The 24765-nt window shown below is 37.9% G+C and overlaps 3 protein-coding genes across 3 annotated transcripts; 1 reads left to right on the forward strand and 2 right to left on the reverse strand.

The window, feature by feature from the left end:
* The first annotated feature begins 1408 nt into the window (after positions 1-1408).
* Positions 1409-4456, forward strand: LOC127662548 (gap junction beta-3 protein-like). Its single transcript, XM_052153774.1, has 2 exons — positions 1409-1506; positions 2179-4456. The coding sequence occupies exon 2, from the start codon at positions 2280-2282 to the stop codon at positions 3312-3314; it is 1035 nt and encodes a 344-aa protein (XP_052009734.1). The 5' UTR covers positions 1409-1506; positions 2179-2279; the 3' UTR covers positions 3315-4456.
* Positions 4457-6789: 2333 nt separating this feature from the next.
* hmgcl (3-hydroxy-3-methylglutaryl-CoA lyase) lies at positions 6790-14556 on the reverse strand. The gene is made up of 8 exons (XM_052154326.1): positions 14446-14556; positions 13847-13930; positions 13556-13663; positions 13306-13401; positions 13030-13178; positions 12654-12906; positions 11703-11828; positions 6790-8388 (listed from the first exon to the last, which is right to left on the reverse strand). Exons 1-8 carry the CDS (start codon positions 14542-14544, stop codon positions 8287-8289), a joined length of 1017 nt encoding a protein of 338 aa, XP_052010286.1. The 5' UTR covers positions 14545-14556; the 3' UTR covers positions 6790-8286.
* A 116-nt stretch (positions 14557-14672) lies between these two features.
* zbtb8a (zinc finger and BTB domain containing 8A) lies at positions 14673-22117 on the reverse strand. Its single transcript, XM_052154183.1, has 4 exons — positions 21814-22117; positions 17844-18661; positions 16695-16864; positions 14673-15618 (listed from the first exon to the last, which is right to left on the reverse strand). Exons 1-4 carry the CDS (start codon positions 21867-21869, stop codon positions 15298-15300), a joined length of 1365 nt encoding a protein of 454 aa, XP_052010143.1. The 5' UTR covers positions 21870-22117; the 3' UTR covers positions 14673-15297.
* Between the last annotated feature and the right edge of the window lie 2648 nt (positions 22118-24765).

Consider the following 24765-nt stretch of genomic DNA (forward strand, 5'->3'; position numbering starts at 1 on the left):
GCCATAATTTACCATAAAGTCACAAGCACTTTCATTATAAGTAAACTCCCTTCCCTGTACTGAGTCATAAGGTAACGTCTCGGTTACATACGTAACCTCGGTTCCCTGAGACGAAGGGAATGAGACATTGCAAATGCTAGCCACACTACAAGACTCAAGAGTTCTTGAGGTTTGAGTGATGTGCTCCTTGTTCTCAGTCAGAAATTCTGAGGAATGGTGTTTGTGCACCTGTTTTTATAGCGGACAGTTTCGCGCCAAAACAGACAAGGCTCAAACACCATAGCCAATCACTCATATGAGATGAAGACTCCATTTAATAACATTATTAAAAAATTATTCCGCATTGGCAGGGTCTGTCTGTCTTTCAAGGAGGGGGCATGGAACAGTGTTAAGGAAAATGAAACATTTCCAGTTGCAGATACCTGCTGTACATTATTTAATGTTTCTGTCAAAAGCTTGGCAATATAAACATCATAAAGTATGTACATACAATAATATGGTAGCCTACCAAACATGTTTTTATAGGCATAAAATGCAACACTCGATTTTGTAAAATATGCAACAGGGTCCTGGCTCCGTCTCTCTATCCAACAAGGTCCGAAAATTGTTGAAGACTCCTGCTCTAAAACATTCAAACCCACCTGCACAATCTAATTGTTTCTTCTGCAATGCTTCATACTGTTTCCTCACAACATGAACAAACAATTTCAGACAGAACATGAAATTATTTATGGTCAATATGACAACTCACTGTAATGAAAATTGTAGAGAACCATTTTTAAAACTAGAGCTCACATTTATCATGCCTGAATCAGAAATCATCCACAAATGGGGTTGGCATTCTTCAGAAGTCTTTAGCAGTCCACGTGTAAACAAGCTGAATCTCTCTTGCAACACTGGTTTTGAAGAACTACAGAGACTTTTGTAGTTGAAGCCTTCACTTCTACCTTACCTGGGATCAAAACTGCTATGACCAGCCTCAAATCCTTAACCATTCATATTATTATCAGCTTCAAGTTCTCCTCTCTTATTCGTTTTTCAGAATCACAAATCCAGCTGCCACTAAAGTCTCTGAACACACGTTAAATCTAATACTTGCTGTGATTGTACAGAGACCAAGTACCAAACTAAATTGCGCCTAAGACAAAAAATGACCAAAACGGCAATTGCGAGTGGGGTGTCCAATGGGGTGTCCAGGATTCGGTCCATGGTGGCCACGGCCAACCTGGCCACCCCCGAGTTTCCACCACTGGTTTTATTTATTGTGCAAAACCATGGAAAACATGACTGCTTAACAAGCATTACTTTTTTTGCTTTTGCCATAAGAAAAAAAATAGTAAAGAAAAAATTGTGGAGTCATATTACATTGGATTTACATAGACACAAGTACTCCACCCTCAAAGGCTGGAGGCATGTTAACTAAACCAGACCCATAGAGCCGCAAACAGAGACATTTAGAGACAAGTTTAACTGCCTTTGAATTTTAAGAGCATTGAGACATCAAAAGTAAGTAATAAACACATTTTTGTAAAGTTTTTAGAGCGATTCAAAGTGTTCAGTTAACTCTTGAACATCTGTCTTTATAAGTTTTGTGTAAACGCTCGATTTTATTGAGTTCTATAACCATTCATTTAATCATTTTAATATTAAAAGTCATGTGTATGTTTATTTTAGAGTGCTTGAAAATCTGAGGAAAGCTAAAAAGGGGCAAAATTATTTGAGATTGACCACTAGAAACAGAAACGGAATTTTGTTTAAACAATTGTTTTTTAAATTAGAAGGAGAGAGACAAAAGTGAAGCAATATAGCTTTAGTTTGAGTTTACACTAATCAAGATAACTTAGCAGTGGAAATTCAACACGTGAACATACACTGCGAAATTATGATTATAAAACTAGCCTTTATGTGAAAGAGCTGATGGCACACACAGTCTTTGTAAGCTTAAATATATTACTAGTGTTGAGGAAAACTTTCTTGGTGGATTTTGAATTCAGGCAAGGCTGTAGAACTGCACTAGGCTTTATGTCTCCTGCATATAGTCCTACAATTTTATGATTTAAGTGTACCCTCACTGTAAAATATTTTAAAGCAGCATTTGATTTTGTTAATACATACCATATGTGGTTTGAATGAGTTCTCACAATGGCATTTTCACACATATCTCTGCTTTGTCTCTAGGTTGCGTTACCTGTTTTTCTGAGACAAACTTTGTGTCAAAGAGGATCAGAAGAAGAATTCAGAGAAGACAAGAGCGAGGTGGACTTTTCTTGAGTTGAGCCATGGACTGGAAGACTTTCCAAGCCCTACTCAGTGGAGTGAATAAATTCTCCACTGCGTTTGGTCGCATCTGGCTCTCTGTGGTTTTTGTGTTTAGAGTGATGGTTTACGTTGTAGCTGCGGAAAAGGTTTGGGGTGATGAGCAGAAAGACTTTGACTGCAACACAAAGCAACCGGGCTGCTCGAACGTCTGCTACGACCACTACTTTCCCATATCCCACATCCGTCTGTGGGCCCTGCAGCTCATCTTCGTCACCTGTCCATCACTGATGGTGGTCATGCATGTGAAGTACCGTGATGAACGTGAACGCAAGTATCGTGCCAAGCATGGTGAAAATGCCAAGCTCTACGACAACACTGGAAAGAAACACGGTGGACTTTGGTGGACCTACTTGATCAGCCTTTTTGTTAAGACTGCCATAGAGATCATCTTCCTGTATATCCTCCATTACATCTACGAAAGTTTCGACATGCCTAGGTTGGTGAAGTGTGAAGTCCAACCATGCCCAAATGTTGTGGACTGCTACATTGGCCGACCCACAGAGAAAAGGCTCTTCACTTACTTCATGGTTGGAGCTTCAGCACTGTGCATTGTGCTCAGTGTTTGTGAGATTATCTATCTCATCTCCAAACGCATCATTCTCTGTGCCAACATGTTTAAAAGGCATCACGGAAGCAACACACTGCCTCACGGACGATACAGAGATGATGACAGTAACAGCACTGTTCCCATGCACAAGCTGGACAGTACACATGAGTATAAACCTGAGTCTAATACAAAGTTTGGGTATGAGTATAAACCAGAATCTAAACCACAGTTTAAATCTGAGCTCAAGCCAACCTTTAAACCAGCTTATAGGCAGAGTGTGGACATTAGAGCTTCTGCTCCAAATCTCTCAATACCTATGTATAAAAAACAATCAGATTTTTCTGGAGGCATAAAACAGGCTTCAAACCTAAGCCCTCATGACTCCAAGAAACTGCCAGTCTTGGATCTTTGTCAATTTGAGAAAGCTTTACTCCAGAATTACCAGTGATTAAGTGTCTCGCCCATTGGCACAGTGATGATTAACTTCCTGTGTCACTGCTACCTGTGATCAAACCTGGTGTCTTGATTACCAGCCTAGTTATTTAGGCTCCAACACAAGCTCAAAGTACTGCCTTAATGTTACCATGATTCTGAATGATGACTGATGGGTTTTTCAGTGGCTGCTACAATATGGCATACAGATATTATAGCAATAAATATGTGATATAGGCTAATACATACCGTGGGGTGGTTTTCAGCAAATACTGATACTCTCAAATTGGTCAAATATTGACTACTTTATCTGCCAAGTCAATAGATTGTATTTTGGTCTATCACTAATTCAAAAAAAGTTTAACTTAATTAATGTTCGTCTTATTTATTCTTCCCTCTGTAAAGTATTCCTTACATAAAGAGAACAAAGGTGAAACCCATGAAAAAGCTGTGTTATCAAATAACCAGGAATGCATTCACTAAGAACACACCTTGCGCAAACCCCACCTTCACAAGCACACAAAAAGATACTGGATGGAGGAAGTGTGGAGCTGCACTGAATGTGAAAATATGTAAATGGTTCACAAGTTTACTGAAACTTTGTGTCTCATTTGCTCATGTCTTAGTATTTGTTACAAAGATCTGGGAAAAAAGGTTTCATAGTTGATATTCATCAACAATCACACATGGATGGACTCTCTCTGAACTCAAATTCAAACCTCTGCTGAAAAAACAACAATGGCCTCATAATATGGTAAATCAAGAAAACATGTAACCTCATCTGTTTTACACTGCTGGTGTAAGAGTTGAGGCTGGCTTTGTTCAGACTTGCTCGTTATGATCAGATATGACATTTTTTTAGCTGGGATTGGTCCTACACAGGGTGCCTTTGTATCAAAAAGTGAATCAACGCACTGAAACGTACGTTTTCAAGTTTTTTTTTACATGCTACTATTCATTGTTTTTCAGAAAAATGGAAGACAAAAATGTAAAGAGGTTCTTGTCTTGTATGACGTTTACTAAAAGCGTGACCGTACAGTGTTGTAAATGCTGGATTACTTTTAAATCAAGAAGTTTTAAAAGTTGTGTTTATTTTGATACAGTATGAATAAAGTATATATATATATATATATATATATATATATATATATATATATATATATATATATATATATATATACACACATTTAAGCAATATCACACGAGCAAGAGTGCGATATGGCCCTACATCAGCACTGCTGTGATTCGGTCACAGGCACGAGGCTGCATGGAACATAAAAAATTGCATTAAAGTTATACGTTTTATACAATATATATAATAAATAATAATAATTTGTTGTGAATGACATCTTTTATAAGTTTATATCTCAAAGTCTTGTTTGATTACATAAATAAAAAATATATACAAAGAATTTCTCTGAACGTTCTTATAAAATATTGCTTTCGAATCTTATATTGAACATGCAGTTCACTGCCTTGTGTGCTAATATTACATTGCCAGGTTTGGGAGGGTTACTTTTGAAATGTGTTCGACTACAGATTACAGAATACTGTAAAATGTAATTTGTAACATATTCCGTTAGATTACTCAAGGTCAGAAACGTATTCTAAATACTTTGGATTACTTCTTCAGCACTGGAAGATTTTTTCACTTGTTTTGTCTATATAAACCTGCCAGTACAGTAAGACAAAATATACATGTTACAAATACATTCTCTGAAAAACCTAAATATCTTATGTAGTGTTGTTTCTAGAACAAGATAAATCGAACTGATCTTGTTTTAAGGATTTTTAGATATTTTTTTACAGGAAAACAATATAAAGTTTTTCAAGAATACGATTTTTGCCCTAATATCAAAGGTCTTACTAAAAAGAAATTATGATCCAATGTGAATTTTCTTGATAAAAAAATATGATCGTGCCTTGTAACGTGCATGTAAAATGGCTAGAAATAACATTTTAGATTATAGCATTAAGCTGACAATTTACACAAGATTTCTATTTCTTCTGCTCCAATCTTACTTCAAATGTACTTCTCTGTCTGCTCGTATGAATGTAACACATCATAAGAAAGTGATTCACTGTATTATAAATAATAATGATTTAAATTGTAACTGTAGTGGGATACAGTTACTTATATTTTGTGTTTTAAATACGTAATCCAGTTAATGTATTTCGTTACTCCCCAACCCTGTACATTGTCTGTGTAAAGAGTCTAATAGATATTTTAACCACTTTCATCCAATTTGAATACAGTAACTATTATTTCATCAAAGCTCTAATAATGCATGCAAAATATGTTTTGTGGGTGGGTGTATTACGTCACAAAATGTGTAAGTGTGTGACTGGTTGAACCAGTTCATCGGCCGAGATAAACAGAAGTAATTTGTGTTACTGGTTAGTTACACTCCTCTTTTAGCAGGAAGAATCCAGATTTATTTTGTTACTGTTGAAAAAATAAAAAAAAAGAGTTCAAGTATAGCTGGTACAGGGTGGACTAAACCTTGAAGATATAGTTTGGCACAATTGATAGCGATGCAAATGTACATCATTGTGATATCTGGTGTTTTTAATTGTTGAAATATTCCGAAAAGAAAATTAGTTCGTTTTCTCTCTTTGAGAAGAGGACAGAAAAATACACAAAATAATATCAGTTAACACAACACACAAAGAAATACAATAATTAATGTTAAGTCTATAAACATTAAGTTGATTTACAACATAATAACATAATACAAAAAAAGAGCTTTTGTTTGTGCTTGATTTCAATCTGATGTCATTGTTTTGTAAAGGGATTTATCTACTCTGGCATGCAGGAAAGGAAACAGCTCAAATCATAAATGTTATTCCTGGAGAACAACAAAAATTATCCATTAACCCTACTTTATCCTATACTGTACCCAGTTGTTACAACAAACAGTTCCACCTAGATGCATGTCATTGGGATCTGAAGTTTTGTGAGATTCTTTTCATTTTGTTGGGTTTTTTATGGCTACCAGTGTTATAATGTATTAAATTGGTAATGACGTATATTTACGTTTCTAATTATGATATATCAAATGACCCGTCGGAATGCAGGGACACAGATCTGGAGAAATACAGGTTAAAAGCTGAAAAGGGCTCAAAGCCCAACAACATGACTGTGTGATTTATCATTCTGTAAGACAAGCTAAACGTATAAATCATGATGTTACCGTCTAACCAGAAACATTTGCATCTAAATATAATTAAAAATATTCTACAATTATTTTTGTTCCCTTAGTCCAGTGGTTACCAAGATGTTTTTCTTTGAAGCCCCCCTATTTCATTATAAGAAAGTCTGCATCTATCATATCCCATCTCTCGCCGTGTCTGGTGCACGTGCATGCGGAAGAGAGGGAGCGCTATCATCCAAGGCTGCGTTTCCCAAAAGCGCTAAGAACATCGTAAGTACCCAGAATTATGCAGAGACCTGCAGGATAATCGCGAAATGACACCTAATACAAATGAAATACTTATAGCTGCACTTTATTATAATTTAAAATATAATTATACAATACATTTTAATTGTATTATTATTTTTAACCGTCAAGGCTAACAATAATAAATACAGAAAATGGTTAGTCAATATCGGATGAACAGATTAATGAATAAGTAAACAAATTAAGTTATTTGTGGATCAGTTGGTAACAACCATGTGTGGTATAATTGTTGCAGAGAAGAACTGTAAAAATTACAGTCAAAAAGTAACTAAATTTTTACCATGCAGGAAAATCGTCCATACAGTATAATGGTTCCTCATCGACACCTATGGGCACTCTCATCTGCACCAAGCGTTGTGTAGTCCAGTACATGTTGTGTAGCATTGCCGTTACCACTTTTGGGAGTAAACAGCAGATCTCCCTTTGATTGGTGAATGTCCCTAAAGCACAGATTCTTCCCGTCTCCTTATTTTGCGCGCCACAACAACATGGTGAATCTAGTTATATACAATTAAATGAGCAATATGTAACTTTAACATCAATCATTTAAAATCTTGACTGCAGTCCAAATTCAAAATATTGGTGAGAACTGTCTCCCTGCCCTCTAGTTCCCAGACTCAAAGCTCACGTGGATTGCCAGGTTGAGAACACGCAACAGGAACAAGTAAACTGACAATGGCAAGCCTTACACTGCAAGTTGATCAGCTAATGTTTACATTCAAATGTTGATTGTTTGCTAATTACAAACCAGCTCATATGGATTTTCTTTTATAACTCTGTCAATGTTAGCTAGATGAATAGCTGGCTTTCAAGGCTGCAGCGCACTGTGTTTGCCCACTAACTTATTTCAAATTTGGCAACCTAGAGTGCCGAAAGACTATTGGGAAATGGGCAGTGGGTGGGATCACACAGGCCAAAACACAAACAGAAATTCCAGCCCAGAACAGACATTTTAAAGTAAAATACAGTGGCTGTAAAAAAAAATTCAGAGAAGCCAGTATTTCAACTTGGCATGTTTCCTAAATCTCTGATAACATATTATGATAATTTTATGCTTTAGTACAGTAAATATATTACATATTGCACCTTTAATAATGTTGTCATTAGCAGGACCATACACAGGATCTCTGCTGTCTTCACTGATCCTGGAAGCTTTAATCTCAACCCACAGAGCAAATTTTGAAAACGAAATATTAAAATGCACATCTGATGAATGAAGCAGTGATTGTGAAAAGAAAAAAGCCTATTTTGTTCTGCACAAAACAAAATGCAATTATGTGGTGAATTAAATTGTACATTTAAGAAAATATTTTTACATATTTCAAGCGAGCTAAATTACAAACGTTGTTAAGTACAAACACCAAGGGTTAGGGAACAACTCCCTTAGTCCATTATACAATCATCTCATTTCAGCAGTACATATAAACAATTAATTAATTTATAAGAAACATACATACACATGATAGATATCAAATGTAGCATATGAGGTCAAATAACCAGGCAAGATCAGAGACAAATCTAGTCTTTTCAGAGTTTGCAGGAGGCCTGAGCTACTTTTGAATTTGTCCTTCTGTTGAGTGAGTGACAGATGTAAGAGCCAGCATCCAACAGTTTGGGTAGCTCCACTCCCTGCAACACAAAAAAGCAGCTTACAAACCAGGGGCTGTATTACAAAAACTTAAAAAAAAAAGAAAAAAAAAAAAGAAAAATTTGAGTTAGGATTCTGATATCACCTTGGTTACTAAACATATAAGTTTAGAAAGAGATTATTCACCCCAAAAAATAAAATTCTCCCACCATTTACACACACTCGTGATTAGAGGTCGACCGATTAATCTGCCGATTTTTAGCATTTTTAACATAATCGGCTTGATGCCGATTATTAGGCAGGCGCATCTGTGGGCAGCCTAGTGTTGTTGTGGAACACGTGTTCGACGCACGCTGCCCCTAGAGTCATTTTCCAGCAGAGTGAGCAGACCTCATCCAGTGCCTAAGGAAGGAGCTAAGTTCCTTGGAGAAAACAGTAAAGATTAAATTTGTATAACTTCTTTATATTTCATTCCAACTTCGAGAAAAAACGCGACATGACGTTCGGCTACTTTGGATATTGATAGCGTTGAAGTTGCATTATCACAGCAGAAGGGTTGCTATCATGTCACAATAAGTAAGCAAGAATTTTGCAATTACAGACAGTGAATCTGAGACTTTTATTTGTTCTGTTTGTGTGTCTTATATTTGAGAGGGTTGTCACTCAATGCAGAGAAATAATTAGGCTAATAAAAAAGATACCGACGCAGTATAGGCTAGTGAAGGACTGGCTTTGGTAAGCTCGGACATTATCGGTTCTGCTGTCGGTCCTGGAGAAATTAAGAAAATACATGTATTATTGCTATAAAGAGAAAGTTATTTTATCTCGCCAGCCATTTCTATGTATAATAATTCTATGAAACCATTTGTCTGTGATGCAATTTAGCTATTGGCAGTCAGAGAGAGAGAGAGAGAGAGAGAGAGAGAGAGAGAGAGAGAGAGAGAGAGAGAGAGAGAGAGAGAGAGAGAGATCTCGCGCACAGCGACCACAACAAGAGCCCTGCATAATGAGTGACAGAACGAAACATTCAAACGTAGCCTGGTTTAGATCTGTGATTATTAGTCTGATTTTATTTTAGATTTCGCCTTCCAAAGATTATAAAAAAGAATATTTATACATAAGTCGCATTCTGTCTAGCACAACTTCCTTCCCTTCACAGCGGTGCACTGACATTTCTCCCTAAAACTCAAACTTAACGTCAGAATCAGCACGATCGGTGATTGTTGTAAAATGCAGTCTAGCTACTGTTGCTAAATTCCGGGACGCGTTTAATAATAAAAAGAGCGCAAGAGATACCGTTCCCAAGGCGGCGCGCGCTCCGAAACACACCGCAAAGAGACAAGCAAAGTATAGGCTAATTTGGGTTTCATGTGCGGGTCTACACGATCAACTATACACAAAAATGTCAAAACGACCGGCTTGGAGATTCACTTAAACACAGTTTATGTCTTAAATGGACGTAGTTATGGAAATAGTTGGGAGAAAATATGGCGCATCAGGAGCCTATTAGACTCGGTCTTAAAGGGGAAGCTGTCTTATAAACATGGTGACGATTGAGCCATTACTGCGAATCAAACAACAAAAGACAAAGAGAAAATCACTTACAGCTCTTGAATGAATAACTTCTGCATTAATAAGCATTAATCTATCTATGATAAACTATGCAGTGTTATTTTACAATTGATTACTTTATTAGATTTCTTTTTAGACCACACCTGAACAGTAATGTTAGTAGACCTTCCTGAAATTAAATCCCTGTGCCTATATAACGTTTATCTTTGTTTTATATATATATATATATATATATATATATATATAGATATATATATATATATATATATATATATATATATATATATAAAACAAAAAGAACCGTTAGGAATACCGTTAAAGTACCGGATCGATAAGCAGTATCGGTAAGATAGTAATACCATTAAAACCTTAACGATACCCATCCCTAGTTATGCCTGTGCTTCTCTTGGATGCTCTGAATATTGGATTACGTGTCTGGATTGCCCCTTAATTAAAGCTGCATTTGGATCTCAACCTTCGTGTCTCGGAGCAGTTCGTAACACCTGCTTTGTTTATATTTGTTATACATTATTTATACAATATGTTTTTACATTATACATTTTTAATTTAAGTGTACAAGTGCAGATTGGTCAAGTGTTCAATAAATGTATTTGTTGAGAAATTGTCTATCTTAAGTAATTATTTGTGTTACATTTTATCTTTCAAATAAAAGGTTCAAATAAGGGGTTAGAAACAAGCACATATCGGCCAAAATAAATCGGCTGCATTAATCGGCCATCGGCCGACCCGGATTTCAAAAGATCGGCATTGGCATCGGCCTGAAAAAAACCAATATCGGTCGACCTCTACTCGTGATATCCCAGGTGTTTATGAATTTCTTTCTTCACCAGAACACATTTGAAGAAAAATATAAATATTTCTTAGCTCAGTAGGCCCTTAAAATGCAAGTGGATGGTGATAAGACTTTTGAAAAATCACAGTCAGTCAGCATAAATGTCATCTAATGTAAGAAGGTCATACACACCTGGGATGTCATGAGGGTGAACATTTCTTTTTTTTGGGTAAACTAACCCTTTTAGGCTGTTTTTTTTGTGCACTCTTTTTCCATAGTTTTTCCCATGTAAACAAGCTAGACAGATGTCTTTGACCATTACGCCACATCCAGCTGTGTTTTTTTTTTCTTCGCATATCGAGCAGGAATGCCACATTTTTTAGATGCAGCGCCAGGCAAAAAAAACCATCAACTTTTAAAAGTGCGTCTCCAGAGGCCTGGGTAGCTCAGCGAGCAATTACACTGACTACCACCCCTGGAGTCGCGAGTTTGTATCAAGTGTGCACTGAGTGACTCCAGACAGGCCTCCTAAGCAAACAAATTGGCCCATTTGCTAGGGAGGGTAGAGTCACATGGGTTACCCTCCTCGTGATCATAATATAGTGGTTCTTGCTCTCGATGGGGCGCATGATGAGTTGTGCATGGGGATTGAGGGAATAGAGTGAGCCTCCACACACACCAAGTCTCCACATGATAAGATACGGGCTGAATGTCTCAGAAGTGGAGGCAACTAAGGTTTGTCCTCTGCCACCCGGATTGAGGTGAGCAACTGTGAGGACCTAGTAAGCATTGGGAATTGGGCAGATCAAATTGGGGAAAAAAGGGGAGGGGGGGGGGGGGTGCATCTCCAGACACCTGTGTTCTGTTTTATGCATTGTATCTACTGTTCAGTCTGAACCCCCCACGGTGGATGGCTCAGTAATAAAGTCCCAGAGCTTTCAGGAAGTAACTAGATTGCAGAACAATCTGATAGAGAGAATTAAGACTTACAGTATGGATTCCCAGTCCATGCAGCATATAGACCACATCCTCGGTTGCAACATTCCCAGAAGCCCCTTGGGCATAAGGGCAGCCACCCAGCCCCGCAACAGAACAGTCCACAACACTTATCCCATTCTAAACAAAGAGCATGGGGAATAAATGTGGCCTTTACTTGAAGGTGGCTTATTTTAAGAATGTAAAATGAAGTCATTTCAGAACGCATGGCATGTACACAAGGTATTTGTCTCATTTCAAGATTCTTGTGGTCAAATCAATCAAAGCACTTCATATGCAGTTCATATGCAAAGGTAGAGCAAAGTGACAATTAATGCCTGAGGCTTCAGGAACAAATAGTTGCCCCAAAAAAATGTTGGACCTTTACGTCACACTTAAAAATGCCTGAAGGTCTTTGGATTAGAGTCAAGTATCAAACCAGGTGGCATTTGCAAACAAATAATGCTAGATCTTCTCTCAGAACTTCACTTTGCTTATAGTCATGTTTGCAATTACTTTTAACAAATCTGCCTCAAGGTAATTTTTTAGTGGATGTATGAAGTTCTATCAGAGTAACCACATGTGTAGTTTATCACATTAATGGACATGCTCCACAAATGTTGGACAACCAGAAAATGTTCAAATACTTTGTTAACCTTGAACAGTATATCTATGGTTGACTTTGGAAACTAACACACTTGATAAAATGGTGACATTTTTTTTCTTCTTAAAAAGTGTGCTAGTGCTATATTCCTTTAAAATAAATGCCATTTGGGTGGATATTTTGTTATAAAATACAATCATGCATTTTTATGCATGTGGCTTAAGTGTCCACGTGCTTTTGGGACCACTGTTTTAACTCTACAAGACAAAGCAAAAATAGTAAGAGTTGCAAATCGAGCCATCGGTCTCGCCAGACAGGCAGAGGTACAAGGCATTATTCCAGACACTTTCTGCCTCACTCACCTGTAATGCTACAAGTATGTTTGCGAGTGCTTGTCCGTAAGTGTCATGGCAATGAACAGCTAAAGCCTCCACTGGAACCTCTTTCTTCACAGCATTCAACATCTCTGTCATACCACCCGGAGTGCCCACTCCAATAGTATCTCCAAGTGAAATCTCATAGCAACCCATAGAGTACAGCCGCTTAGCAACCTCTGCTACTTTGTTGGGGGATACCTTACCTTCATATGGACAACCTAACACACATGACACATAGCTGGGGAAAAAAAAAACAGAAAGCAAGAGAGACTGAGGCAGGATTTTCAGAGACATCAAAAGCAGAGTATATGTAGAAGATTAGATGTCAACCTTTTTTAATCAGGCAAAAATTCTATCTTACCCTCTCACAGGAACTCCCTCTTGTTTGGCAGCTTTCATCACTTCCTCAAATCGAGCAAGACTCTCCTCCACTGAACAGTTTATGTTCTTCTTACTGAAGAGCTCTGATGCAGCACCAAATATTGCCACCTCTTTTGCACCAGCCTTCATCTGAGATATGTGAAATTGAAAAAGCATGTTGCATAGACATGTCATGGTCATCTACAGATATGTTACAATGCTGATGCAAAGGCTGATAACAGTGCAATAGACAGCAGTCTGTGTTGTATTAACTCACAGCAGCCTGGAAGCCCTTCAAATTAGGAGTCAGAACAGGGTAATTCACACCAGGTTTCTTGCGGAGCCCACGCATCACTTCCTCCTGATCAGCCATCTGTCAATCAAATACAGCCAGAGTCACGCTATATCACACATGTTCCAATGTTTACATTGCAGATCACAAAAAAACTCCCCCTATTATAATGTTTTACATTTTGAAATCTGTGCATGCCATATTGCATTGGAGGGTGCGTGCCCCTGTATCTCACCTGAGGAACCCACTTTGGCGAAACAAAGCTTGTAGCCTCAATGACAGGAAGTCCAGCCTCAGAGAGCATGTCAATCAGACAGATCTTTACTTCAGTGGGAACGATGATCTGATGGGTGCAGTGTATATTTAACATAACAGATACAACTCCTCTCTTTTAAGCAATTTTAAATTCTATGTGAAATTAGTTCACTTTTAAATGACAGCACCGACATTTTAGTGCATTCTGTACAAAGATGCCATGCTAAGTTTTGATGCAGTATTCTGGATTCTGAAACACACAGAAGTCTACCTTCTCATTCTGCAGTCCATCGCGAGGTCCAACCTCCACAATCTTCACTCTCTCTGGGAGCGGCTGGGTCGCAGACACACTAATCTGAGAGTAGATAACACACTCTTGAACTGTCATCTTTCCCATGAGTCAGTAATTATATATATAAAAAAAATAGAGATGTATTGATTGCTTTCTTATTTTCAGACAGGGAATCCTGAAATAATTTCTGAAGATGTCTTTTTTTTTTTTTAGCATTTTATATTTGTAATTGTATTTATTCATTTTTGTTACTTCATATTTTTAACTTAATTTATGTTCTTGATTTTTATTAATTTATTCCCTTGTTTGTTTATTTTTTTGTTGAATGTGGCTGTTTCCTGTATATCCCTATACAGGAAATATATTTCTAAAATTCAAAATAAAAGAATAAAAAGACCTGTCATTTCATACACGTACACGAAGACACGTGAACGCGCGCGCGCACAAAGACAAAAACACTTCATAAATACTGTGCCATGGCAACTCAAATGAAATGCAGGTTTAAACACCTTTTAAAAACTTAACACGAAACCAAAACAAAACGCCAAAAAAGTCAGAAGTGTTACAGACGAACTTACGGCTCTAAGTATGGTAGCAGCCGCGGAGCGTAGAGCAGGAAGATGAACCCGAACAGACCCGAAAGAACCAGGGCCAACCCTCATCATGAGCGCCGCCATATTTGCACTGCCTCGTCGTTCTGACGTCATATTCTCATGTAAAGGGTTTGATCTCGCGATAACGGATTCAAATCGGATTCAAGCTGCCAGAGACGCTCAGATAAATAAATACTTTTATTGACTTCCTTAAATCAGAACAAACATTTTTTTCCTACTTTCTAGAGGTGAGGAATTTCAAGGATTTCTGTGAAGGGTTGCCGTAAAGTTTAATATGTGCACATCACCAGGGTTTATTAATGCAAATGATCATTCAGACACACACTGCTTGTGCAAAATATATTTTCTTTAAAAAGTGCAAGTTATCATCAAACAAATAATTCTGGCGCCACAAAGTTGGACAGAATCGCAAGGACAAGATTATGTTTCCAGGGTGAAACAGACGTATATACAATATTTATTGTTTTTGTTGAGCCATTGACTGGTAACAAATCTAACTAGGTTTGTTTTCGGTAAGGTTTTGACAGATAAATCTGTTACACAACACATCACACAAAGTAAATGGCACTTGGACTCCATGCACAGTATAAAAAGTGATACACTTTTTGCAAATATCTTTGAAATAAACGTTTTAAACTTTTTAGATTACAGAAATATAATAATACTTTTAAAAAACTGTTATATTTTTAGTACGTTAGATATGAATGAGAAATTTTGTACAAAACCCAGTCATCTCTCTTCTGAAATTACAACAGACAATAAACTGGCAAGAAGTTGTTCTTAATCATTCACTCACTCACTCATACCCACACATATTCATTTTCCACTCATGTCCTCATCGCTGTCCTCCACTTCCTGGATGATAAGATCTGCTCCGGAATCTTCCGCGAGGTCATCATCGTCCATGACCCACGTTACTTGTCTGTTCTCACTCATGTCCTCTTCCACACCCAACAACATGTCTTCTTTTTCTCCATTTCCATCTGTCCTATCTGAGATTAATTCGCTATACCCGCTCTCTTGAATACAAGAGTCGCAAAGCCTGTATCTGCGAGTTCCCTCGCTCACCACACGTCCATTGATCTCAGTTACATGACGCTTGCACTTTCTGCACACCAACTTACAGGCCTGGTGGATCTGTGGAGAGAACAAGTTGCAAAAGAGGAGGTTTTATGATCTCATGTTAATTATAAGTGAGGAGGACTAGTTAAAAGCATTTGATGTTTGTAACCATAACCATTATCCTATCCATCACTAACAATAACCTTAAATAAAAAAATTAAAAAACTCTAACCCTAAAGTCTATTGCAATTATTTAGTTGACCTTATGGACCTGTGACCAAGAGTACCCAAATATACTACAGACACCTCAACACAGTCTTCCTTTATAATACTTAAATGATGTATAATTAGCCTACATCCAATACATTTGACTGCATTTAATGGAATAGTTAGTCTATAAATGAAAATTCTCAAATAATTTACTTCCCCTCATGCCATCTAAGATGTTTAAGACTTTTTTCTTCTGCTAATCACAATTAAATATTTTTAGAAGAATAACTCAGCTCTGTTGGGCCATACAATGCAAGTGAATAGTGACCAAGCTTTGAAGCTTCAAAAAGCATATAAAGGCAGCAGTGGCTTAATCTATGTCTTCAGAAGCAATCCAAGCGATTTTGGATGAGAACAGACCACAATATAATTATTCACTATAAATCTTGACATGAACAGTCTCCGTGCCGATCATTATTTCAAACAGGAGTTACATTTTGGTTTGTTCTCACTCAAAATTGATAAGATTGCTTCAGAAGACATGAATTAAACTACTGGAGACATGCATTACTTTTATGCTGTCTTTTTATGCTTTTTGAACCTCCAAAGTTTTAGTCACCATTCACTCGCACTGTGAGGACCTATGGAGCTGAGATATTCTTCTAAAAATATTTGTTTGTGTTCTGCAGAGGAAATAGCATAAGGATGAGTAAATGATTAAATTATTTTCATTTTTGTGTGAACTATCCCTTTAAGCCTAACTTAATCTGGTCACACAAGAAGCACTTCATGGTCGAAAAAATGAGGACACGAGATTGGCTATTTCGGCTACACCCATTACTAACTGGTGCTTAAAAGTATACAGCATTGCAATTTCCTTAGTCAACCAGATTCCCTTTGTTACTGGGCCAAATGAGTGTGAAACGATGCACATTTCTCACCGTCTCAAAATGGCTGCGCAGGTGTTCCAGGCGAGTGAAACGCTTGCTGCATTCTTGACAGGGATACGGACGCTCACCTGTGTGACAGCGGAGGTGACGCTTTAAGTCTGCCTTCCTCTTTACTGTGTGTGTGCAGAACGGACATTTATAACGCATCGAAGGAGTGGAATCTGAGAGAGAGACACAGAGACACATTGACAATCAGATCCCCTTTATGTATCTCCACATAAGAGAACCATTCAAAAGCTTATTTACAAACCTAAAAACCCTAAGAGAGCAAACCCTATTTTTTTGTACAATAAACACAATATTTATACACATACCATCATCGAAAGAAATAGAAGATTGAAGGACAAAAAAGTGTGAGACAACCTTTGTCCAGTTTCAAGTTTCATTTGTGTGTTGAATAAAACCTTGAATGGCTTCAAACTGCAAGATTGCGTTGGAATTTTTGCAATGCACAGAAACTCCAAACACTGCAGTTTCCACATTTTGAGGCAGTATTTGAGAAAGACTGAAAAAACTATTACTGTAACTTTAATCTGCAAAGGTGACACAGAAGCTGCATCTGCCTATTAAGTGTATTTACACAGACTGTTTAATGCTGCACAGAGCAGGTATAAATGCATTTACACAGCAATTACAATTGCACCAATAATGTTATGAAATGAATGTTTTACATATACAATTATGAATATAGAAATAAGAAATGAATGAAAATATGAAATTATACTTTTACAAGAAACTATTAATAATATTATAAATTATATTAATTACTATAAATCATGAAAAAAAAAAAAAGAAAAAAGTTTAAGGCTGCTCTGATGCTGCATTTAATTTATACAGAACCAAAACCGGATCAGAACTGCCTTTGATACCAGGGGCTTTTAGCCTGGCATTTATGCTGCATTGAACCTATACACAGAAATTTGAGCAGACACATAGCAGCTTTAACTTAGAATATGATCTGTCCAGTTTGACCCAAGAATGCTCATATTTAGAGACAAGAGAGTGTGACTACTTCATATTCCACATTTGGCTGGTCAATATAAAAACTTTGAAGCCATTTTACTCAGTTTACGTGTTGGGGTAGTTACTGCATTTTGGCTTTGAAGCGCAGAATTGAATCTCAGCAGTTGAAATACTGACCTTTATTAAATGCCCCAACTATCCCAACAATTGATGGAAGGTTGGCATACAGCTCATCTGCCTTTTGAGTGCAGTGTGATACCACCCCCTGTAGGTCAATAAGTGTAGTGTCTTCTGTGTCTTCTGTTACATATTCTGGAGTTTTTATCCTGTTTCTTCTTTTGCGTCGAGTCCTGAAACTGAACTGGTTAAACATCTCCTCTTCTTGTTCCTCCAGACTGGGCTGTGAAGGAGAGTTCTGCTGAAGCCCGGACGGCTGTGGGCTGGAGGCTATGGCTCCACTGATGTCCTCTGTTGCCTGATCTTCCTTTTCGTGCTTCCAGAGTCTGGTGGACGGCTCGATGACATTCTCTTGTCTATCCTGTTGTGGGGTGCTGTCCGACACACCCAAGTAACGATTCTCATCGTCCTCTTTTGCACTGATCTCAAGGAAAGATTTAATGAAGGTCTTGCAGTAGGAAATAACATTATTAATCTGCAGGTAGCTGGCGGCTGACATCACCTCTATTACATTGGAGCTGTTGAGCTCCAGCTGACCAGAGTAAATAAAGTCCAGGATGATGGAAAAGATTTCAGGGCTGAAGACATCAAAGGAAACATTTACAGAGTCTAGAGTGTCTTTAGCTCCCTGAGATAGCAACATGCGGAAGTATCCACTGCTGCCATGCAGGACATTTCGATGTGTGTGGAAAATCTGCCCCTCCACCAGGATGTTGCAGTCACAGAACAATCCCTGTTGCCGCTGCTGGTCCAGCTGTTTTAGTAGACAGCTCTGGTGAATGGCTGACATATCTGCACTGGTCCATTTCTGAACAGGCCTGAGAAAACAAATGGGACCACTTCAAAACAAGAACAATCACTTCCAAAACCATACTCTCAGAAAGTATCCTTAAAGAATAAGAAATTATATGTAATTCATTATTCAGTTTTGCATTACACCGATCAGACACATTAAAACCACATGCTTAATATTGTGTAGGTCCCCCTCATGCCACCAAAACAACGCCAAACCACATCTCAGAATAGCATTCTGAGATTATATTCTTCTCACCACAACTGTACAGAGTGCTTATCTGAGTAGTTTGTCAGTTCAAACCAGTCTGGCCATTCTATGTTGACTTCTCTCATCAACAAGGAATTTCTGTCCACAGAACTGCTGCTCACTGGATGTTTTTTGTTTTTGGCAACATTCTGAGTAAATAATTCTAGACACTGTTGTGTGTGAAAATCCCAGGAGATCAGCAGTTACAGAAATACTCAAACCAGCCCATCGTGCACCAACAATCATCCATGTGATTATCCAATAGGCCAATAGTTTGGCAGCAGTGCAGTGCATATAATCATCCAGATATGGGTCAGGAGAAGGGCTGCACAATTAATAGTATTTCAAGATTTCTGCCTCTCACGGTTAATTAAGCATAATCAGCTGCAATATTAGTGAGCTAGCAAACAGAAGGTGTCAGCCAGGAAAAGTTGCATATTGTTGTTAATTTTCATTATAGGCTGTATTTATGGATGATAGACTAAATCACAAGCTCTTTCTTAGTCCATTTTCACCTCACCTGATCACGCTCTCTTCAGAAGTTTGCTACTGACCAATCACTGGGTTATTTTAAAATGCTACGCATTTATCTCAGTTGCACATTTGCCTAATTCCAAATATGTTTGGTCATAACTAGTGTGCAATAAATCTAAAATAACCCTACGGTGGTGCGAGGAAGAGACAAGAGCATTTCTCCATGTATGGAAGGAGCACAAAATGCCTCTGCTGGTAACACACAGAAACAACACACTCTTCATGAATATTCATTTAAAATAAAAGGCTTGATAAAATAATTAATCAATAGACACTTGAGTCTGTATAGAAATTCTGCACACTCAATTATTACAGAAATATATTAGCCTATATATTACTGTAGGGTATGGGGATATATTAATATTTTTAATAATAATAATTTCTCTGTACAATTGTGATGAGAAGAAAATCATCTCAGAATCCTTTTCTGAGATGTGGGTTGGCGCTGTTTTGGCAGCACGAGGGGGACCTACACAATATTAGGCAGGTGATTTTAATGTTGTGGCTGATCAGTGTATACAGAGTTGTGCTTTGTGTGATGTAATGACAGCAATTTGTTTAATTTTAATTACACTTTAAAAGTTAAATGGCTTAAGAACTGTTTGCTCAAGCCTGACTCAAAAAATGTTTATACTGTAAAATATTTTTAAGAAGGTAGGAGGTTTACGGTCTTTGTTATCTTGTAATTACTCAATTACAACTCGTGGAAGTTGTGTTATGTGCACAATTTTCTCCCACATAAAACAATTATATGGAATAATGCTTATATTACATGCAGTAAGAAATCACTTTATTTACTATCTTTTAGATCAATCTTACTTTCATATGAAAATTGTATACATAAGTGGACATTTCCTGTAAAGTTTAAAGAGTATTATTCTGTAATAAAGGCTTTCAGGTCTGTTAATGTTAATGAAAAGTCATATGCTATCTGTTAATTTTCATAAAGCAGAACCTCTACTTTATATAAATGCTTTGGATGAGTACAAATAATTGTACAACTAAACATATTAGAGAATCTCTGCAGTAAAAGGACTATTAAACCTCGAGGATAATTATTTTGGAACCTTTTCTTCTCAGAGACAGAATGAAAAAAAACCTGGTCACTACCTTTTTGATTCTGCATCTCTAATAAGTTTTGTGAGACACAATAAAAAAATATTTATAAAATATACATTTATAACCCCACTTTATCAAGATTTCTTGATATTGGTAAAAACGGTTGTTGTATAGAGCAGTCAGAAGCAATAGTAAAAAATGTTTACTGTTGTTACTCTTTTGGATTTTGGAAAGCATTAGATGATTTTCAAGTTGGAGAGATTGTTCAGTAGTATCAGCTATTTTTTTGTTGGTAAATCTAAACCATGTTTTAAGGTTTTTATAAAAAACAATTGTTTGTTTGTTTATTGAGACTCTTAAATCTATTAATAATAAAAAATCTAAATGTATGCCTAATATTTCATTTGTTAAAGCTTTGAATATAATTGAAATTATTTTTTTAATAATAGCCTAAATAATAAAAAAGTGTGTTTGTTTGTCATGTTTCTTCACTGTAACCCCTATTATTATGTTATGTGGATGTCTTTAATTTTAACAATAAATCAAGAAGACATTGAAACTCCGCCCACGCGGTTCTGATTGGCTAAAACGCTTGTCACTCATACACTTTCGCTGTTGAAGGGGCAACACCCGACTTTGCGCATCGGGTAACGAGGGAGAGTGAGAGAAGCAATGAAGAGAGAGAGAATGAGAGAGCGACAGACAGAAAGAGAAACGCTGGTTTTAACCTTGCATGACGCCTTAAATATAGGAACTGGACATCCTTGCTGTTATAAATCTCTCAATCTTTCATCTCCCCCGGAATCACGCACACATAAATACAAGAACTCGGTTCCAGTGCAGTAAATAAATAAATAACCCATTTAACATAAAGCCGTAAATTACGTAGCAACAGAGAAAATACTCAAAGGCCAGTCACTGCGCCCTTTTATGTGCAAAACGCCCGCTGGAAGTAAATAATAGCCTATTAATACCAGATTTGACCAAAACGACATTTAAACATTTACCTAGATTATGGCACAAAGCATGTCTCTCTCGCATGAATTAAACCTGTCAGATAAGGCAATAGAAGCATCGGGGTGGTTTCAGATGGGAGTCCTGCCGACCGTGAAGTGCCGCCCATCGAACCGAGCTCAAACGCTCCTGACTGGATTTTATAACGCAAAACGCCCAGTTTAACAAGCACCTTAATCGCCCATGTCATATTTCGTCTAATTGATGGACCACCTGAGCTCGGACCACCCGCATGTCGGCGCTGAGCCTCGTGTCGGTCTCCATCACCCACCCTCTTCTACCCGGGCACCGTTTCCAGTGCCTCTTTAACACAATACTCACGGATGCCCCGCTTCACCCGCACTCCGAGATGTCCCACTTTCACAAACCATCTCCATTTCTCTGCCAACTATGAATGTATTTCTCCAGCTTTTGTTTTCAGGGCGAGCGTCGTTCACTTCCTGCTTTACCCGAAAGACCGAAACCCGTTCGTGCTGGAAAAACGTTTTGCTGACGTGGGTGTCCGGAGCGCCCGGGACCGGAGAACAGCACTAAAGCACATGCGCCCCCGTACAGCAGACCCAACAATCTCACATCCAATGGATTCTGGAATTCAAATGAATTCAGTCTTTAATTATCTAAGAGCCTATCAGATGTTTTTGAACCATTATATTGTTGACCCGCCCGTGTGTAACAGGAAACAGCGCCATTGAAGCGTCAGGGCACAATGTTAATTTCATAGAGTCGAGCCTTACGTTTTATTACAATGTGTGTTGTGTTGAAACGAACATTTTCTGCAAGTATAGCCAAAACAAAAACAACTAATTTGATTTAATACAGAATTGTCCCGAATAACCGATAACATATGAGTGCAAAGCTGTTGGGTGATGCCAGGTAAAATGGGAAAGAAGAGGTTGGAGTGTCATATTTCTTAAAATATTCAATAGATATTGATATCTATATCTATATAATAGAGTTTGATATCAAACCACTGTAGAGCCTGGGTAGCTCAGTGAGTATTGATGTTGACTACCACCCCTGGAGTTGCAAGTTTGAATCCAGGGTGTTCTGAGTGACTCCAGCCAGATCTCCTGGAAGCAACCAAATTGTCATGGTTGCTAGGGAGGGTGGAGTCACATGGGGTAACCTTGTGGTTGTGATTAGTGGTTCTCGCTCTCAATGGGGTGCATGGTAAGTTGTGTGTGGATCATGGAGAGTAGCATGACCCTCCACACATGCTGGGAGTTTCTGTGGTTTCTGTAGTGTCATGTGATGTGTGGACTGATGGTCTCAGAAGCTGAGGCAACTAGTAGTTGGAATTGGGCATTACAAATTGGGGAGAAAAGGGGATTAAAAACAAAAAAAACACTGCAAACTATTTTAAAATAGGAGGCTATCAGCTGATTTCATTGGTCTGAATTTGCTTAGGTATGCAGAGGTCCAATGGGAAAAACACAGGATTAGTGATCTGGCATGCTAACTTCAACTTTGAACTTTCTTATAAGGTTTACATATTCAAAATAAACTATTGAACATATAAAAGTTAGAGGTCATGCATTATGTCATGATGGTCTTTAGAAGAGATAAATCAGTTACAACCAAATGATTTGATGAAAAAGATTTAGTTGCTGGCCCATTTTAGTAAATCCAAATTAGCTAAAATGGGCCATTGTATAAACAGATTTATAAGAAATATTTTGATGGTTCCTTTCATTAAAAGTAAATAAAAAGAATAAAAAAGACCCCCTTCATGTCATTGTTGCTGTGTTCATCTAGTGAATCTGTACAACAAACCCATCACTTTAAACAAAGACATATGCTCTATTAATTTATTTACAATTATTAATAAATTATTGACATTTATTTACAATCAGTTTATTATGGCATTACAAATAAATGTTGAAATGTGTGTAGAGGGAAGGTACATTTGAGAGAGATTGAGGTAGATTTGTGGATGTTAGAATAAGAACAAAATATAACAGTAGGCAACTTCCCTTACTTGTGTGTGTGTGTGTGTGTGTCTGTTTGTGTGGACTTCAGACAGAAACTTTATGTAACATATAACCAGTCTTGAAAATTGTAATAAACAAGGTTATGACTGTAACCACTGTTCCATTTCAAGTCAGGCATTTCAATGCCTCATCGCTGATGCTATGGGGTTATTCGGTGGCATCGTGATGACCTGTGGCCTCAATCACTCTGAGTATAAGGACGATACGGTGTCGGAAGGTGAGCCTTAGACACAGTTGATGGATAAGCTCGCCAGGACTTCTCTCGGATGAAAGAAAAACTGTACAAAAGTCTCTTAAATTGAATTGTTTCAGGTGCTCGCTCGGGCAGTCAAGAACCTCAAATTGGATTAGCCCACTGCACTACCACCGAGGAAAATGGATACAGAGCCCCCGGTTAAGTACCAATGCCCCTGGCCCAAGCGCAAGATCATGGTCTCGAGGCACCCTTGTACTGGCGGGAGGCCTCCCGCCAAGGAGCAGTATTCCTGATGTCACTGGCATGAAGCAGCCAAAAGGACCTGGGTCATCTAGCCGAGTACCCACAGAGCTTCAGATGTTTTCTAGGTCAGTTCCTAGGAACAACAAGAAAATTGTGTTTATGTTTCAAATGTTGTTTGCTTCATGCCAAAAGTGTGTCACAAACCAATAAAGAATGCAAGCCCTCAAACAATTGCTTGGGGATGCGGTGATTCTCTGCTCAGGGAGATTGAATCTCCTCACAAAAAACGCAATAGACACATTATCAGCGGATGATGCCCACAGCGAGTTCTACAGCCACTATTTTCTAGTCGCCAAAAAGGACAGGGTATTATATCCCATTTTGGATCTGAGATGCATGATGAATTACTTTGAAGACTGGTTGCTCTTAGAACAGTCAGAGGAACAAGTTTGCAAACACAGAGACCTGTTACTTGCACATTTGTAGCATTAGGTTCTGAAATGTAACTTGTCAAAGAGCGTGTTAATGCCCAGCCATCCGATTTCATTGCTGGGCATGAATATTGACTCGGTCTCTATGCTGGCATGCCAGACTGATGAATGTGTTCATTTCATTTGACGCTTTTGAAGCTTTTTCAATGGGCCTTGGGCCTCATGGCTTCTGCAACAGCGGTAACTCTGCTGGGACTACTGCGTATGAGACCACTTCAGTGCAAGCCAAGACTGAAGGTGCCCCATCATTATATCTTATGGTGATACTGTTTAGCTGTGTTAACCATTTGGAAAATACCCACATTCTATCAGAGGGGTGTGGCACTCGGTCAAGTGTTCAAACGTGGTCACG

The sequence above is a fragment of the Xyrauchen texanus genome, chromosome 22, assembly GCF_025860055.1.
Source record: "Xyrauchen texanus isolate HMW12.3.18 chromosome 22, RBS_HiC_50CHRs, whole genome shotgun sequence".
Lineage (NCBI taxonomy): Eukaryota > Metazoa > Chordata > Actinopteri > Cypriniformes > Catostomidae > Xyrauchen > Xyrauchen texanus.